Below are 18,648 nucleotides of genomic sequence, written 5' to 3'. Positions count from 1 at the left end.
GGGGCACTAAATTTAGGCGCAGTAAATATTATAGCAGCTATAGGGGACATAATTCAGTTAGTCCCTGCAGTATATAGCGCTCTGGTGTGTGCTGGCATACTCTCTCTCTCTGTCTCCCCAAAGGGCTTCTGTGGGGTCCTGTCCTCTGTTAGAGCATTCCAGGTTTGTGTGCGGTGTGTCGGTACGGCTGTGTCGACATGTTTGAGGAGGAAAATTATGTGGAGGCGGAGCAGATGCCTGTAGAAGTGATGTCACCCCCTGCGGGGCAGACACCTGAGTGGATGGTTTTATGGAAGGAATTACGTGCAAGTGTCGACTCCTTACACAAAAAATTTGACGACATGCCAAATGCGGGACAGCCAGCTTCTCAGCTCGTGCCTGCCCAGGTGTCTCAAAGGCCATCAGGGGCTCTAAAACGCCCGCTACCTCAGATGGCAGACCCAGATGTCGACACGGATACTGATACCAGTGTCGACGACGATGAGTCAAATCTAATGTCCACTAAGGCCATTCGCTGCATGATTGAGGCAATGAAAGAGGTGTTACACATTTCAGATATAAACCCAGGTACCACTAAAAAGGGTATTATGTTTGGGGAGAAAAAACTACCCGTAGTTTTTCCCCCATCTGAAGAATTAAATGAAGTGTGTGAAGAAGCGTGGGCTTTCCCTGATAAAAGATTGATTATCTCAAAAAAATTATTAATGGCGTTCCCTTTCCCGCCAGAGGATAGGGCACGTTGGGAAACACCTCCCAGGGTGGATAAAGCGCTCACACGTTTGTCTAAAAAGGTGGCACTTCCGTCTCCGGATACGGCCGCCCTGAAGGAGCCTGCGGATAGAAAGCAGGAGGCGATCCTGAAGTCTATATATACACACACAGGCATTATACTTAGACCAGCTATTGCATCAGCATGGATGTGCAGTGCTGCCGCTGCGTGGTCAGATTCCCTGTCAGAAAATATTGACACCCTATACAGGGACACTATTCTGCTAACCATAGAGCATATAAAAGACTCAGTCTTATACATGAGAGATGCACAGAGGGAGATCTGCCGGCTGGCATCTAAAATAAGTGCATTGTCCATTTCTGCTAGAAGAGGCTTATGGACTCGGCAGTGGACAGGGGATGCAGATTCCAAAAGGCACATGGAAGTTTTGCCTTATAAGGGTGAGGAGTTATTCGGGGATGGTCTCTCGGACCTCGTTTCCACAGCAACAGCTGGGAAGTCAGCATTTTTACCCCATGTTCCCTAACAGCCTAAAAAAGCGCCGTTTTATCAGGTACAGTCCTTTCGGTCCCAGAAAAACAGGCGAGGAAAAGGCGGGTCCTTTCTGTCCAGAGGCAGAGGTAGGGGAAAAAGGCTGCAACAAACAGCTAGTTCCCAGGAGCAAAAGTCCTCCCCCGCTTCTTCCAAGTCCGCCGCATGACGGTGGGGCTCCACAGGCGGAGCCAGGTACGGTGGGGGGCCGCCTCAAAAATTTCAGCGATCAGTGGGCTCGCTCACAGGTGGATCCCTGGATCTTTCAAGTAGTATCTCAGGGGTACAAGCTGGAATTCGAGGCGTCTCCCTACCGCCGTTTCCTCAAATCTGCCTTGCCAACAACTCCCTCGGACAGGGAGGCTGTGCTAGAGGCAATTCACAAGCTGTATTCCCAGCGGGTGATAGTCAAGGTGCCCCTACTTCAACAAGGACGGGGTTACTATTCCACACTGTTTGTGGTACCGAAACCGGACGGTTCGGTGAGACCCATTTTAAATTTGAAATCCTTGAACACATACATAAAAAAATTCAAGTTCAAGATGGAATCGCTCAGGGCGGTTATTGCAAGCCTGGACGAGGGGGATTACATGGTATCCCTGGACATCAAGGATGCTTACCTGCATGTCCCCATTTACCATCCTCACCAGGAGTACCTCAGATTTGCGGTACAGGATTGCCATTACCAATTCCAGACGCTGCCGTTTGGTCTGTCCACGGCACCGAGGGTGTTTACCAAGGTAATGGCGGAAATGATGATACTCCTTCGAAAAAAGGGAGTTTTAATTATCCCATACTTGGACGATCTCCTAATAAAGGCGAGATCCATGGAGCAGTTGTTGGTAGGAGTAGCACTATCTCAGGAGGTGCTACACCAGCAAGGTTGGATTCTGAATATTCCAAAGTCACAGCTGGTTCCGACGACACGTCTACTGTTCCTGGGAATTATTCTGGACACAGTCCAGAAAAAAGTGTTTATCCCAGAGGAAAAAGCCATGGAGCTGTCGTCTCTAGTCAGAAACCTCCTGAAACCAAAACAGGTGTCGGTGCATCACTGCACGCGAGTCCTGGGAAAGATGGTGGCTTCTTACGAAGCAATTCCTTTCGGCAGGTTCCATGCCAGAATCTTTCAGTGGGACCTGTTGGACCAATGGTCCGGATCGCATCTTCAGATGCATCGGCTAATAACGCTGTCTCCAAGAACCAGGGTGTCTCTGCTGTGGTGGCTGCAGAGTGCTCATCTTCTAGAGGGCCGCAGATCGGTACTGATCCAGTCAGACAACATCACGGCAGTCGCCCATGTAAACCGACAGGGCAGCACCCGAAGCAGGACGGCGATGGCAGAAGCCACAAGGATTCTCCGATGGGCGGAAAATCACGTGTTAGCACTGTCAGCAGTGTTCATTCCGGGAGTGGACAACTGGGAAGCAGACTTCCTCAGCAGACACGACCTCCACCCGGGAGAGTGGGGACTTCATCCAGAAGTCTTCACACTGATTGTGAATCGTTGGGAACGGCCACAGGTGGACATGATGGCGTCCCGCCTAAACAAAAAACTAGAGAGATATTGCGCCAGATCAAGGGACCCTCAGGCGATAGCGGTGGACGCTCTAGTGACACCGTGGGTGTACCAGTCGGTTTATGTGTTCCCTCCTCTGCCTCTCATACCAAAGGTACAGAGAATAATAAGAAAACGAGGAGTAAGGACAATACTCGTGGTTCCGGATTGGCCAAGAAGAGCGTGGTACCCGGAACTTCAAGAGTTGATCTCAGAGGACCCGTGGCCTCTGCCGCTCAGACAGGACCTGCTGCAGCAGGGGCCCTGTCTGTTCCAAGACTTACCGCGGCTGCATTTGACGGCATGGCGGTTGAACACCGGATCCTAAAGGAAAAGGGCATTCCGGAGGATGTCATTCCTACGCTGATTAAAGCCAGGAAAGATGTAACTGTAAAACATTATCACCGCATATGGCGGAAATATGTTGCTTGGTCTGAGGCCAATAAGGCCCCAACAGAGGAATTTCAGCTGGGTCGATTTCTGCATTTCCTACAGGCAGGAGTGTCTATGGGCCTAAAATTAGGCTCCATTAAGGTGCAGATATCGGCTCTGTCGATTTTCTTCCAAAAAGAACTAGCTTCACTACCTGAAGTTCAGACATTTGTAAAAGGAGTGCTGCATATTCAGCCCCCCTTTGTGCCTCCAGTGGCACCCTGGGATCTCAACGTGGTGTTGAATTTCCTAAAATCACATTGGTTTGAGCCACTGAAGACCGTGGATCTTAAATATCTCACGTGGAAAGTGGTCATGTTATTGGCCTTGGCTTCGGCCAGGCGTGTATCAGAATTGGCGGCTTTGTCATTTAAAAGCCCTTATCTGATTTTTCATATGGATAGGGCGGAATTGAGGACTCGTCCCCAGTTTCTCCCTAAGGTGGTATCAGCTTTTCACTTGAACCAACCTATTGTAGTGCCTGCGGCTACTAGTGACTTGGAGGATTCCAAGTTGCTGGACGTAGTCAGGGCCTTGAAAATGTATGTTTCCAGGACGGCTGGAGTCAGGAAAACTGACTCGCTATTTATCCTGTATGCACCCAACAAACTGGGTGCTCCTGCTTCTAAGCAGACTATTGCTCGCTGGATTTGTAGCACAATTCAGCTGGCGCATTCTGCGGTTGGACTGCCGCGTCCTAAATCAGTTAAAGCCCATTCTACAAGGAAGGTGGGCTCATCTTGGGCGGCTGCCCGAGGGGTCTCGGCTTTACAACTTTGCCGAGCTGCTACTTGGTCAGGGGCAAACACGTTTGCAAAATTCTACAAATTTGATACCCTGGCTGAGGAGGACCTTGAGTTCTCTCATTCGGTGCTGCAGAGTCATCCGCACTCTCCCGCCCGTTTGGGAGCTTTGGTATAATCCCCATGGTCCTTTCGGAGTTCCCAGCATCCACTAGGACGTTAGAGAAAATAAGATTTTACTCACCGGTAAATCTATTTCTCGTAGTCCGTAGTGGATGCAGGGCGCCCGTCCCAAGTGCGGATTGTCTGCAAAAATTGTACATAGTTATTGTTCACTAACGGGTTATTGTTATGAGCCATCTGTTGAGAGGCTCAGTTATGTTTCATACTGTTAACTGGATATGGTATCACGTGTTGTACGGTGTGATTGGTGTGGCTGGTATGAGTCTTACCCGGGATTCAAAATCCTTCCTTATTGTGTCAGCTCTTCCGGGCACAGTATCCTAACTGAGGCTTGGAGGAGGGGCATAGTGGGAGGAGCCAGTGCACACCAGGTAGTCTAAAAGCTTTCTTTTAGTTGTGCCCAGACTTCTGCGGAGCCGCTATTCCCCATGGTCCTTTCGGAGTTCCCAGCATCCACTACGGACTACAAGAAATAGATTTACCGGTGAGTAAAATCTTATTTACCGGTGAGTAAATTCTTATTTTTTTTCACCATTGGGTGGTACATAGGGGCCTATCTAGTTAAGCGCCTGCTCATTGTAATGTGGTATAAAATGAACTGGAGGGTATTATAATCTGTACATAATGTGAACTGGGGCTCTGTAATGTGGCACAATATGAAGCGAAGGCTCTATTGTGGAATGGGCCATGTTGGTGGGCATACCATATACCTCCCAACTGTCCCAGTTTTGGCGGGAGAGTCCTGTTTTTCACGGCCTGTCCCACCCACGGGCCGCAGTGTCCCGCAATGGTGAGGGGGCAGTTGGGAGATCCCCCCTGTCACTTGCTGCTCTGAGCGATGCAGCGATGAATAGATGTTGTGTGCATGCGCACAGTGTCTATTCCCCGACATAGAGGGACTGGGCGTGGCCAGCAGCTCTCTGAGCGCCGTCCATGCCCCTACATAGTGACTAGAACGCCTTAATTTCATCACTAGTTCCTAGAAACACAATTGCATTACTAACCGGCAAACTTGTGAGCACTCACTCTTAGCAGCTACCACAAATCTGCAATAATAGGTTAAGGAGCTACAGTACATCAGTGTTCTAGGTATTTTCTGTGGCGTTTTCACCATGACACCTATTCATTAATGGTAATCATATTGATTTTTGTGAATATGCTAATCATAATAAAACATCAAATGTACCAGTCTGCGGGTTGCAGCAAGATTTGTGAATGCTGCAATTTTTAAGGCATAAAAGATATAAAAAGATATTGACACTTTAAGGGGGAGGTGTATCAAGCTTTGGAGAGACATAACATGGAGAAGTTGACCAGCTTCTGTCATGTATCTAGTAGTCATAGAAATGATAGTTAGAATCTGATTAGTTGCATTGGCCAACTACTCCACGTTATCTCTCTCCACGACTTGATACATCTCCCTCAAATCTCTTGGCTAATGGCCCCCATACATCAGCAACATATTCTCGCTATTTGTTGATCCCCCACCCCCGTGAAAACAGGGATTTTTTTTTTTTACATGTTTAACTTTCCCTGATTCACCGATGGATGACCGATCATCGCTGGCCGCCGACTGGTGAATCAGCGGTGGCGGCAGATCGGGGAAACGGGGCTGCAGATGTATGGAGGCAATTAATCGATGAAAACTCAGCACTTGAATCAACTTGCAGACTATTACACTTACCTATCTTTAGTACAATTATACATTATAGCGCTAGTTGCAACTCATGAACATGGAGAAACAACTGATTGCTTTTCACACAAACATTCTGTAATCTAGGAGAGTAACGGTGTAAGTGCAGCAATCTCATTTATAAATAAGCAGAATGTGGCCAATCAGCAATTCGCTTTATCTAGTGTTTTACAACTGAACCAAGTGTCTGATTGGTTGGAGGATCAGTGTAAAGTTTGCACCCGAATGCAGTGAGTAAATGAATCTTCATGTAATCTTTTCATCTTAATGCTGCCTCCCATTAGTGTTTTATTTTATCAATTTATGAGAGTATAGAAGTTTCTCAGCTCTTGATAATCAGTAGGCCTATCTTACCGCTATTAGCGAGTTTGAGGCATTCAGAGTCACACAGTCGCCATGTTTCACATCTTATCCCCCAGTCATTGCCGTTTTGACAGATACAATAAAAAAAAAAAAAGACTTGATACAAGAAGCAGCTTGCGGCTTCAGATTGACCTCTCATTTCATGATTTAAGATATGTTTAATAGCTTTTTCAAATGTAGACCAGAGAGGTCTAACTCATAACAGAACAACGACAAATACCACATAATATACAATACACATTGCTTTCTTTAGGGGCGAGAGAACATTCACTGAGAATCAGGCGCTGCATTAGTTCCAGGGTGTGGCGACCAGGACAGAGACAACGGGCAGCTCTTGAGTTATTAAATAAAAAAATAAAAGCCGCTAATTGTTAAGTTTTGTTTAACATCCCACCCAAAAAAAAAAAAAAGAGAAGAATGTTCTACATATCAGTAGTTTCGTTAAAGCCTAGAAAAACAACAAGAGTTTTTCAATTAAGTCAAAGAAATGATTTATACAAAAGACAGTCAGAGGTCAGACAGCACCGCTAACCTCCACTACCAAGGCTGTTACAGTGCACTGTGCCGCAGGCCTCAACAGCAGAGAATTAAGAGTTCATTTGGCAAGTATCTACATCATTTGTTGAGCTTGGAACATAAGTACACCTCAGTCCAGCTGAAAATCTAGCTAAATGATGCTTTCTCCCATAACCCTCTGCAGTAATCCATTCATTTCTCTGTTCTATAGAGTATGTCATATCGGTGTTCTAAATTCAGCACCTCCAACTTTCCACTTTCAATTTTCTTCTCTTTAATAGCGGATTAAACATCAGTTCGAGTCAATGCTGATATCAACCTCGATTACAAAATACAGACATTCTGCCAACACATTAGAAGAGGTTGTGAAGTAAGTGTAGCATAGTGTAAATGTAATGTGAACAAGTTTGTGTTGCGTGATATCGATCTTTGTGTGAGTGCTCTGTGTGTTAATGCGTGGTTGTATAATTGTGCGTGCTGTTGATGTTTATAGGTGGAGAAGGGATAACTTCCACTAGCGACGAGCAACTTCTAGAAAACAAGGAATCGGATGGAGCTGGCTACGTTGAAGATTGACCGTTGGATGTGATTTGTTGCAGAACACATGCAACGCAGGCACAGGAAGTGGTTCAAGGTAAAAAAAAAAGAAAAGACAAATAGCAAGTGACGTAACACATGCGGTCGTGGAGAGTGACAAAGAAAACGCAGGCGCAATTTGCTCCATGCAAGACTAGTCGTATCATACAAGGGGTCAGATTCAGTTAGCTGCGAGGTCCCCTCAGTGCTCTGTGCTTTATATTTTCGTGCGATGTGTAGGTATGACCGGCGCTCGTTTCTGCTTGTACCTCATAGGGGTGTGTAGAAAAATGAACCATGTTTTCATAACTGGAATTGCTGGTAAAGGGCCTTATTCAGCTTCAGTTGCAAAATTGAGAATCTGACGATTATCGTCAGACTGCGCAGGCGTTGCGAATGCATTGCACATGCTCAAATGCTAAATTGCGATCGCATATCAGTGAAATGTAATCGCAATTTGATTGACAGGAAGTGGCCGTTTGTGGGTGTTAACGTGGAGTTTGTGGGGAGTGGCTGGTAAAACATAGGCGGATCATGGCTGTTTTGCAATTGCATCAGTGGGCGTCTTTTATCTTTCTGGGCGGCTCTTCACATGTGATTTTTAGCAGAAACAGGATTGAGAAAATGTCAGTTTCTGTCTCTATAGCGATCCGAGCTGAATTAGGCCCAATGTGCACAAAAATACTGTATAGCACACATGGCTACTACAGAGTCTCACAGCTACTTGAATAGGCCACATGAAGCCACGCTATATAGATTACAGAATTGCCCACTCTTCAGAAGTAGATTGGATTTGCAGAGTATGACACGGCCCTGTTTATGGACACAATTTGGCACATATTAGTTTGACATTGACATGGCGGTCACAGTTAATGCAGTATGACTTTGGATTGACCATTTCCAAAATGCAATCTAGAAAAGTTATTATTAGTTTGCTAATTGTTCTGCATAATAGGTTATTAAATAAGCCCCTATAGGGTATATAAAGGAATGTACTATTTAAGCACAGAATAGGATGAATAAAATGTAATAGAGAGAAGCCATCAAGATCCCATTCAGTACATGGGGGGTCATTCCGACCTGATCGCATGCTAGGTTTTTTCGCTGCACTACGATCAGGTCAGAACTGCGCATGCGTATGCACCGCAATGTGTAGGTGCGTCGTATGGGTGCAAACCAGATCGTTGCTGAGCGATGGATTTTACGAAGAATCCATTCACACAGCCGATCGGAAGGAGATTGACAGGAAGAAGGCGTTTGTGGGTGTCAATTGAACGTTTTCTGGGAGTGGTTGGAAAAAATGCAGGCGTGTCCAAGCGTTTGCAGGGCGGGTGTCTGATGTCAATTCCGGACAAGAACGGGCTGAAGTGATTGCAGCGGCTGAGTAAGTTCTGAGCTACTCAGAAACTGCACAAAGCTTTTTGTACCGCTCGGCTGCACATGCGATCGCACACTTGCAAAGCAAAAATACACTCCCCTATAGGCGGTGACTATCTGTTTGCAGAGCTGCAAAAAATAGATAGCGAGCGATCAACTTGGAATTTCCCCCAAGGTCTGTTATTTGTAGTATTGTGTGAAATTATGTAGTGCAGCCTTGTCTTCAAACGGACAGTGGAATAGGCAATACCGGAAAGATACTATGCTCCATGATGCAGATGCTCATACGGTAGGTGTATGTGGCATGACACATTTATAAAATCCAGTACAAAGTATATAAGTGCCGTCACCAAAGTCAACAAACGTTGCATGCGATAACTGCAGAAAATCATCGCTCATATACTGGTGGTGAAAGGGCAGAGCTTACAAAAGTCTTCCGTCCACCTAAAAGGTTTGGCCAATCTCCATGCATGTCATAAGGCCAATATATACAAATAGTTTCCAGGAGGACATTTTTTGATGGAGAAGTAGTACATCATAGTGCAGCTTATATGGAGTAGTATTTCAGGACTGCAGTCAATACTATAGGACGTTTACTAATCTCAGTTGTAATGTAATGACTTGGTATTCTCAATACTCCTATTAAATACATATTCAGTTATTAAGACCAGAGCATCACAAGGATTGCTTTGCAGTGAGCAGGGACCAGAATATAATTAAATAACGGTTTGTCTCATAGCATGGTAAATGAATCCATATTATATCTGGTAGGATTCACCGCTATGAAGTAAAGCAGTCTTATTAGAAAAGTAATTCTGCGGATATGGGTGCCTCTAGCATAAAAGTAGGGATCATTGTAAGTGGGGCCCGTACAGTTTTGTTAGTCAGGTCATGGGTGTTTAATAATACATTGTAAAGTATTAGAACCACAGATGTAGTTAGCGACATCTGCAGAGCTGAAGTTTACCAAACATTGAGTAACACCACCACCATGCAGTGAATAGAACTGTATTCTCAGTGTTCCTTCTTTACATAAGGAGGATTGTGGTCATACAATCAAACGGGATCAGTATGAAATACCTCCAATCAAAATCCCGACAGCAACTGACCGACGGTCAAAATCCCGACAAGGTCAAAATACGGACATTTAAAATGTCGACAGGTCAAAAAGCCCACACGAGATTTTTTTTATGTGTATGTCGACATGGACACCATATAAGTGTACCGCGTCCCTTCGCATGGTGCCTCGCTGCTCTCGACACACTATTATATTCCCCCTCTAGGTCCACTGGGATGGTAAAGTATGAACAAGTCGGTTTCAATAAAAAAATCATGAAAAACTCATGTTGACTTTTTGACCTGTCGACATTATAAATGTTGGTATTTTGACCTTGTCTGTATTTTGACAATGTCGGTATTTTGACCGTCGGTCAATGGTTGTTGGGATTTTGACCGTCGGGAATTTTATCGTCGGTAAATTGACTGCATCCCAATCAAACGGTCTGTCCGCCCCCTCCCTCTCCCCCTCTCCCCTGGCCACCGGGATAGTGTGATATTAATTCTTTAGCTCGCGTAATTGTTTGTTGTGGCGGGTTACAGTAGATCACATTTTCTTTATCAAGAGACAAAACCTTTTTTTAAGTTTGTTTTTAAAAAGCATTGACCTTTAAACAGCAGAGCCCACACCTCTGATCGCAATGCATATAAAAGGAGTCAGTGCCGCAAGCAGCAGCCGCTTTGAAACTATTCCAGCATCACAAAGATCTAATTGACCATTAAGGCTACCCTCACTCTGTTTATTGGCCCCAAAGTGAGTAAATGATATTTTGTCAACGAAGGTAACGAGCAGATTGCTAGAACTGGTTTGTGTAGAGAAAGCTCTGCAGCAATATTACCCCCAGTGATCTAGCATGCGGCTTCTGTCACTGTGTATACGATCTTGTGTCATTGTGCTTACATCAGACTCACTGCTCGCCACTGCAACTCGTGCTGCCAGCGTTTATTATTCACCGTCAGTGTGGCGCTGTGGAGCGCTTACAAAGGATAAAAAAAAGAAAAGAAAATTGTTCGTGATGGCTTTTTGCTAGTATCAGTTAAAACATACATATCAAAGTAACGGTTTCTACTAAACGAATAAAGGAAAAAAAAAGTTTATGTATTTTTAAATGGAATTCTATAACACTGTGCCGCTGCCCCCACAGTTCTTATTTACTATCAACCAGATGAGTACATGAGGCTTGGTAATTACTACAGACGCTGCATTTCCATCTCACTCCTATTCCAGACTGCGGATACCTAAAATACAGGTCAATCCAGCTGAAAATGTATTTTGTAAGAATTCTAAATCTGTATATAAAAAGATCAAATCATGAGAGGAAGCAAATGACTGCACGCAGCACACTTCCAGCTATTTGACCCTGTTATCATCCATTCTAGGCTCTAGAGCAGGGACGGGGAACCTTTGGCCCTCCAGCTGTTGTTGAACTACATATCCCAGCATGCCCTGCAGCAGTTTTAGCATGGCCAAATAGCAAAACTGTTGCAGGGCATGCTGGTATGTGTAGTTCAACAACAGCTGGAGAGCCAAAGGTTCCCCACCCCTGCTCTAGAGCATAGGTTCCCAAAGGGGCAGATGTATGAACCTGGAGAAGGGATAAAGCAGTGATAAGTGGAAGGTGATAATGCACCAGCCAATCATTACAGATTTGAAAAATGCCAGTTAGGAGCTGATTGGCTGGTGCGTTATCACCTTCCACTTATCACTGCTTTATCCCTTCTCCAGGCTTAATACATCTGCACCACTGTCCTCAAGGACCCCCAACAGTTCACATTTCCAGGTCTCCTCACAGAATCGCAGGTGAAATAATTAGCTCCCCATGTGGATCTTTTAAGATGCGTCAGTGGGTGTAATTCAGACTGCATCGCTGCAGCGGCAGCGATCGCAGTCTGAATTACTTTGTGGCGTGTGTTCACGCAGCGGGCGCACTGCGCTGGTGGACCCTGATAGCCCAGTAAGATGCTATCAGCACCTAACTGGCTGCGATCGCCTCTGCCTGATTGACAGGCAGAGGCGGTCGCGGAGCGTGCCAACGTCGTTAGAACGCCGTTGGTGGGGCACGGTCCGGACTACGGAGGCGTGTCCGGACAGTGGGCGGGCCGCGGCGGTTGTATGACATCACACGCAGCCGCTGCGACCCAGAACGTTGCGGGTAGATCCCGGCCAGCGCGCAGGAGCAGCGCAAGTAGGGAGCTACTCACCAGATACAAAAGCATCTCTAATACCACTTTCAGACAAAAATGTCTGAAAGTCCCAGCAATTATTCGGCATTTCAATGCCGGGACGTTTTGCCGGGACCTGCCTGACCCTCCCCCCCTTTCACACAGACATGCAAATTACCGGGTCAACAATTTCAACCAGGTAATTTGCAGATCAACACGGGTATTTTGTCTGTGTGAAAGGGTCAACCTGTGTCATAATTCCCGTGTCTCCGACCCTGGTAGATTCCAGGGTCGAAGTACCGGGAATTACAACACGGGTCAACCCTTTCACACAGAAAAAGGACCCGTGTGTTTCATGAAGTTTACCGTGTGGAACTGCTTCACCCAGTAATTTCATTTTCTGTCTGAAAGGGGGTATAAATTACCCCCAGTGAGTAGTGAATACACCTGTGCACCTGCTGGGTGACCTGGAAAACATGAACTGTTGGGGGGCCGAGTTTACAAACCACTGTGCTAGAGCACGATTCAGAGATGACTGCCGTGCCGGTAGGCGCTTATGTACCAAGATGCAACGAAGGGTCGCACATCAGTCAAACATCGACAGTGTGTGACCTTATTGGTGGTTGGCAACAAGATGGTGCAGTCACTTAACTGCGTATGAAAGCTGTGGCACACCCCTGAAAGTCACTCCCCCATTACCTCCCACAAATGCACCTTAATTTGCGAATGAATCCTCACTACGCCCACCGTGCAAGATCACCGCTGCATATGTGCAATGTGGCTTATACGCTTGAACAGTGGCAAAGGCAAAAGCGCACCTCTGCATACAAAATAAACAGCGTGTAAATCTCTGAATAAGGCCCAAGTCTGTCTACACTTCCATCTATAGGGAATAGGGAAAATACAACAGCCATGAATAGGTTACAGCTCTGGCCAACAAGTTAATAGTGTATATATAGTGTATATGGCAGGCTATGCTGGGATGTATAGTTCCACAGCAGGCGGAGTCTCACACATTGCCTACCCATTGGTTAGGGCAATGCAACGTACTTTCAGCAATAGGCAAGGGGCCCATTTATCAAACAATAATTTTTGCAACTATTTACTCGAAACAGTAAATATTAAGTATCCCCCGAATGTATGAAGGAGGGACCACAGCGGTCATCCCCGCATATTGTAATGCGATCTTGCGCACTAATATTGCGCCCAGATTGCATTGAATATGCAATTATTGATAAATGGGGCCCTAAGTTTCTGGTGAGGAGAAATTGGACACAGAGAAACATGAAAAGGGCAGAGACCAGCAACTGAAAAGATGGGTTCTGTGGTGGTGAGACCGGCTACTCTCACAGAGTTTCTGCTGAGAGACACAGTCAAGAAAGTGATGTCAGAGTGGAAGAGCTGTTCTAGAGAAAGGAAAGCAGCCGAGAGAGAGCGGTTCTGGAGAGAGAGAGAGAGCGCTTCTGGACAGGAAGTGTCAACCGAGCGACAATCTTTGAAGGAACAAATAACTGGTAGTTGGGCCGGCAGATAGTTGAGCCCTGGGGAACAGTTTGTTTTCAACACTCCCTTGTGTACCCCATAATCATTTTCGGGAATCATTGCACTATTGTGCAGATACATTGATTTGTGTGTTCATGTGCATGTGTGTGACATGTTCCCTGTTAGTACTGTGCATTAACAATCCCTTAGTCATACATGTGGGACAAAGTAGGAGTTGGGCTATACGTAATTATTCTTTTTGGGCGCCTCATCATTCAGCAACTGAATCCGCTACATGTTCTTTCTTTGGCTGATAAACTACATTATATGTGATGATTCAAAAATCAATAATGCACTAAATCGGTTTTGGATTTTATTCCATAAGTACTTGAGATGAACATTAACATGTATGATTCTCTTATAGTACGTGAAGTGTCTAGTGGTGTATACGATTGTGGCAAGTGTTTAACGAGTACAAAATACTCAGCCTTCAATGTAAAAAAAAACCACAGCAATGCTTATAATGATAGAGGCTCCCATCTGAAAAAATAAAAATAATAATAAAAATAATATATATAATATCTTGACTGTGTGTAATTTGATGTGTGGCTGGTGGTCACAGTATGCTGGTGTATGTGACAGTGTGCATGTATGTATACTGTAAGTATATATGTGCAATACACAGACGCAGGGAACCGTGGTATACAAAAATCTTACATTTAGAAGGTCACTGTTATAGAGCTATGGGTGCAGCTCTAATGAGCTCCAGAACTCTTTATCATTCTGCCATTTCCGCCCGCACATTTGGTAATCCGGACGTTACCCAGGCATACTCGGGTCATTCTAATTAACAATGGAAAGGGCATTTTCACAGCAAGAAGAGGTGTCAGGATCAGAACACAATAATTGAGCTCTAAGGGGTAATTTTACTAAAGCTTCTAAAACAGAGAATTGGTGATGTTGCCTACAGCAACCAGTCTGTCCATCATTTTCTAAAAGGCAATAGAGAAATAATAGACAGCATCTGAGTGGTTGCCATGGGCAACATCACCAATTCTCTGTTTAAGAAGCTTTAGTAAATTTACCCCTATCTGTCTATTCCCGGAAACCCACATAAACAGCAATAAGTCAGTTTATAACATCACAATATCCCAATCTCCGCTCAACAGCTTCAAAGCAGATTTACAGGGAGGATATGGAAAAAATACCCATATACAATTCAATACATCTGACATTATCCAGGTAACGTCAGTACTTGGCTAACATCCCTAACATTCATAGGGCACCCACTCAGGCACAAATATGTACTGTACTATATGGCCAAATAAGAGTTTATGGGTTATACTGTCAATTGTGGCCTTTTGCTGCACAATAAACAATGCAGGGCTCTGCATTCACTCACCATTGTGTTACCCCGTCACTACCGTAAGGCAGAGGAGGGCTACAACCATAACTCAACCTGCATGCAGTTCTTAGTCCCATGTTCTGGTTTCTCCTGTCCCACTCCTTGTGCCCCTATTCCTCTTACAGTTGAAGTCCTGCCACTTTAATTAAAGCAGAAGGTAGTTATCCCCTACACTGCTAGAAGGCCTGCAACACATTTCACTGCAAGCCTCGCTAGCAGATAACAGGCTTAGCAACTTTAGACAGAATTTGGTAAAGCATCCCCTTTCACAGTATCTTTCCTTTTAACCCGATTACGTTTTGTTTGTTTTTTTTACCCCAAAGAGTTTTTTTTTTAATCCATCACGTCTAAAGCTAAAGCTATAATGAGGCCCATGTCCCTTTAAGAAAGTTCAAAGTTCACATTTCCAAAAAAGAACATACAGCTAGAAAAAAAAAAATGTATTAAGAAAAAAAGAAAAAGAAGAGAGTGTTTCATTTTTGGTCTTGTTGGTTTCTCTCTTTTTTTCTTTTCATTCATCTTTCAGATATGTCCTCCACCTGACGTGGAAATTTTTGGTATACGGTTTGTTCCCCCTCATTTACATGGCGCTTTCTCTGAAGTTTAAAAGTCAATAACTTTTTCTTTTTTTTGTTAAACACTTTGGCACAGAGCAAATAAAATAATAATTAAAAAAAAAGTACTTTCTTTGTAAAACCCACAAATAAAAACAAAATGGAAAAATAAAATGAGAGGTTTTCAAAGAGGCCGTTAAAGCTTTTTGTGGATGGAGATGCAGGAGGGAGAATCTGAGCTCCTTGCACCTCACCAGAATTTTGTAGTTTTTGGTTTCAACAACATTCCCTCCTTGAGTTTCTTTATTTGAATAATATCGGCTTCTTCAGATGAGGTATATAAGACAGAGAAAGACGCACCCCTGCAGCCCGCACCCTTTTAACTCCTTTTTAGTATTGTCCATGGGTCTAAGGGCTTAGGAGGGGGAACATGAGATTTTTGGTAACACTATTTCTTGGTATATATCTTCACTCTGCCAACACTCAGAGTCTGTACTTTGGCACAGTGTCAGCAAAGATTAAGTTTTTTATGTTTGTTTTTGGTATTTCCCTTGTGTTTATTTTGGTTTCATTTTTGGTTTGCTTGTTTTGTTTTTTTGGTATTTTTTTTTGTCCATCCGCGGAAACATGATCTTGGAAATGTATCCCATGAGAAATAGGCAAAACGTTTAAAGCTTGGCAGCGTTATAAATAAATAAATAGAAATGAATGGCAATAGCATAGGACCAACTAAGCAAAGTAGTTATAAAAAAAACTATCAAATGTTAAAAAGCTGTTGTGCACAATCAGGGCTACAATATATAAATAGCAAAATAAACACATGTAAAAAAAATTAAATACTTATTTGGTCTGTGAGTGGGGGAGTGGGATTAAAATGACAGAACTGGAAAGTATATTTAAAATGTCATTCTCTTTCATAAAAGAAAAAAGACAAATAAAAAAATCAGAGGAAAGGAAAATGCAAGTTTCAAATTTTCCGTTTGCTCTGCAAAAATAACAGCAGTTTTCTAACCACAACTGGAACAAATAATGTAAATTATTTTTTTCAGTAAAAAAAATTGTGAACACTAGATCTGAGTATTATTTGTTGAGAAGAGGAAGGAAGTTAAGCAAGGTAGACGTTCTAAATAAATACTTTTTAAATAAAAAAGGAATTATAAGGGGGAGCAGGATTCAATGCTGGATAAATGTATAAAAAAAGGCTATGAATACATCTATATGTGTATCTTTCAATATGGACTTCACACATATACACAGAGCTACTCTGAGGTTCTAGAGATATGTTAGGCTTTGGATAAAAGCTTTTGGTATTTGGTGTAGAAGTTGGGAGCGATCGCTATACTGAAGACGGCTGTAGTTCAACCTGACTTCCATATTGGCGTCATGCACCCAACCCCATAAGCGGATTCTCTTGCACTACAGCCTCCTCCCCATTCTCCTAAAATCCGTAACACTCATTCTCTGGAATAGGAGAATGTAGAGCAAAGGGAAGGAGGATGGAGAAGCTCCCTGGCCGCCCCTGTATGTGTCTTATACTCATCCTTAACAAAAAATGGCACATAGCTCAACATGACTAACAAAAGAGAGCAGGGGGTTCAGTCTTTAGGAATTCCTTTGGTTGGGGGAGCTCTGTACACCCCAGTAGGGCACAGCATATTTTTGGTTTTTCTGAAGTATTTCCGAGGTTTGGATTTTTGGTTTCTTATTTGGTTTAGGATTTGCTTTTCTCTTCAATTTGGTTCCAATCCCCCTCCACGCGTTTCACTACTTCACTGGGAGGGTTGAGGGGGAGAGAGGCAGCGCCTTCTGAAATGCAGTCATGCCTCTACTCCCCAATGTTTCCAGGAGTCTCCAAGTAGTTGGAGATTCATATCAGCTGCTGGTGGAGGTTGAAGGGGGGGAGGGGGATGTTTTTTCTCTCACTCACTCTCCTCACTGTGCCGAGAGCCTCCTGGGCTGTGCTGGAGGGTGGGAATAGCAGCCTCTCCGGAGGACGTGGTGGAGGCTGGAGAGAGACTCGGGGTTCCACCAGCAGATGTTATACGTCCCAGGCCAGAACCAATGAGAGGAAGACCTCCAGGATTCAGGAAGAGCGGAGGGCTCACCAGACTGGAGGTGTTGGAAATGCTGCAACCACTGGCAAGGATGAGGTTACCGCTGCCATCAAGACCGGAGAGTGGCAGAGAGCCACCACTGGTCAGAGCTAGAAAGAGAGAACAGAATTAGAGCCGAACAATATCTTGAGGGAAACAGAATTAGAAAAAGATGAAGCAAACACACTTGAGGTATAAAGTGAATGAGTAAAATAAAAAATAACACACAGTTATACGGATAATGGTCTTATGTCAGCTGTTCTGGAATCTGGTTACTATTCTACAACAGGAATTCTCAATATTCCAGTTGTTACTAAACTCGGTCTCTTACAATGACAGCAAGGCCACTATAGACCAACAGCAATGTAAAGTTATTACTCTTCCTGCTGTATACATACATATACATAGGCTATGTTGTTATTAATGCTCTCTGGTTTACTGTAGCTCCTTGTATTTACCTACAAATTACATTTGGTCCTAAAACGGGTCCCCAATCATACAGAACTGCCTGCAGATGTCCACAAATGGTGATATGGTATGGGGGTGGAATGTGGTGGATGGAAACGTCATAGTCCATCAATGCAAACAATAATGTGATGAAGCATGCCATGGATAGTCATATGACTCATCCTGTCCTACAAACCTTGTATGGTGGCCAGTGGGTTCCCAGCCATTAGGGCTGAGTTGAGCCCTGGGCTGACCCCGAGCACTGTGCCCCTGCAAGACCAAGAACATGGATGAGGTTGGGGGAAGAGAAGCATTCTCAAAATATTTGTAAAACTGGGGTTTTAGGTTGGAGTCAAACCCGATTTAAAAATAAAAAGTAAAAAATAAATAAAACACACATTTAGAATATAAAAATCCTTACGTACCACAATGTAATTTTTTTCAACGCTTATATGCAGCCATGTGGAATTTTTCTTTCAATTTTATTATGGCCAATAATTTTATTTTTGCATTAACTTCACACAACTATTTCCTCAGCATTACACAGTCCTACATATACACAGCATTACACAGTCCTGCATACACACAGCATTACACAGTCCTGCATATACACACCACGGCTTGATTACGAGGGGCCTGCAACGGTCATACGATAGTACACTCTCATGATTACTGCATTGGTTATCCACCATTGTTGAAGCTATATCTCATAATATCTTTGGAATTCCACATGGCCAGATCACTGG

At 44.1% G+C, this 18,648-nt stretch overlaps 1 protein-coding gene across 3 annotated transcripts in view; it reads right to left on the bottom strand.

The window, feature by feature from the left end:
- Positions 1-11,478: 11,478 nt before the first annotated feature.
- POU2F2 (POU class 2 homeobox 2) overlaps positions 11,479-18,648 on the bottom strand; it is a 158,087-nt gene continuing 150,917 nt past the window's right edge. For 2 of the 3 annotated variants that reach the window (XM_063942357.1, XM_063942359.1), the window contains exons 15-16: positions 18,099-18,172; positions 11,479-17,565 (exon numbers count right to left, since the gene is read on the bottom strand). In XM_063942357.1, the coding sequence (XP_063798427.1) occupies positions 17,282-17,565; positions 18,099-18,172 (358 nt within the window). In that variant the 3' untranslated portion in view covers positions 11,479-17,281. The remainder of the gene's footprint in view (positions 17,566-18,098; positions 18,173-18,648) is intronic. The other variant, XM_063942358.1, reaches the window with a different exon arrangement.

The sequence above is a fragment of the Pseudophryne corroboree genome, chromosome 10 (genome assembly GCF_028390025.1).
Source record: "Pseudophryne corroboree isolate aPseCor3 chromosome 10, aPseCor3.hap2, whole genome shotgun sequence".
Classification (NCBI taxonomy): Eukaryota; Metazoa; Chordata; class Amphibia; order Anura; family Myobatrachidae; genus Pseudophryne; species Pseudophryne corroboree.
Note: the sequence above shows the minus strand (reverse complement) of the source record. Positions and strands in the feature narration are given on the sequence as shown.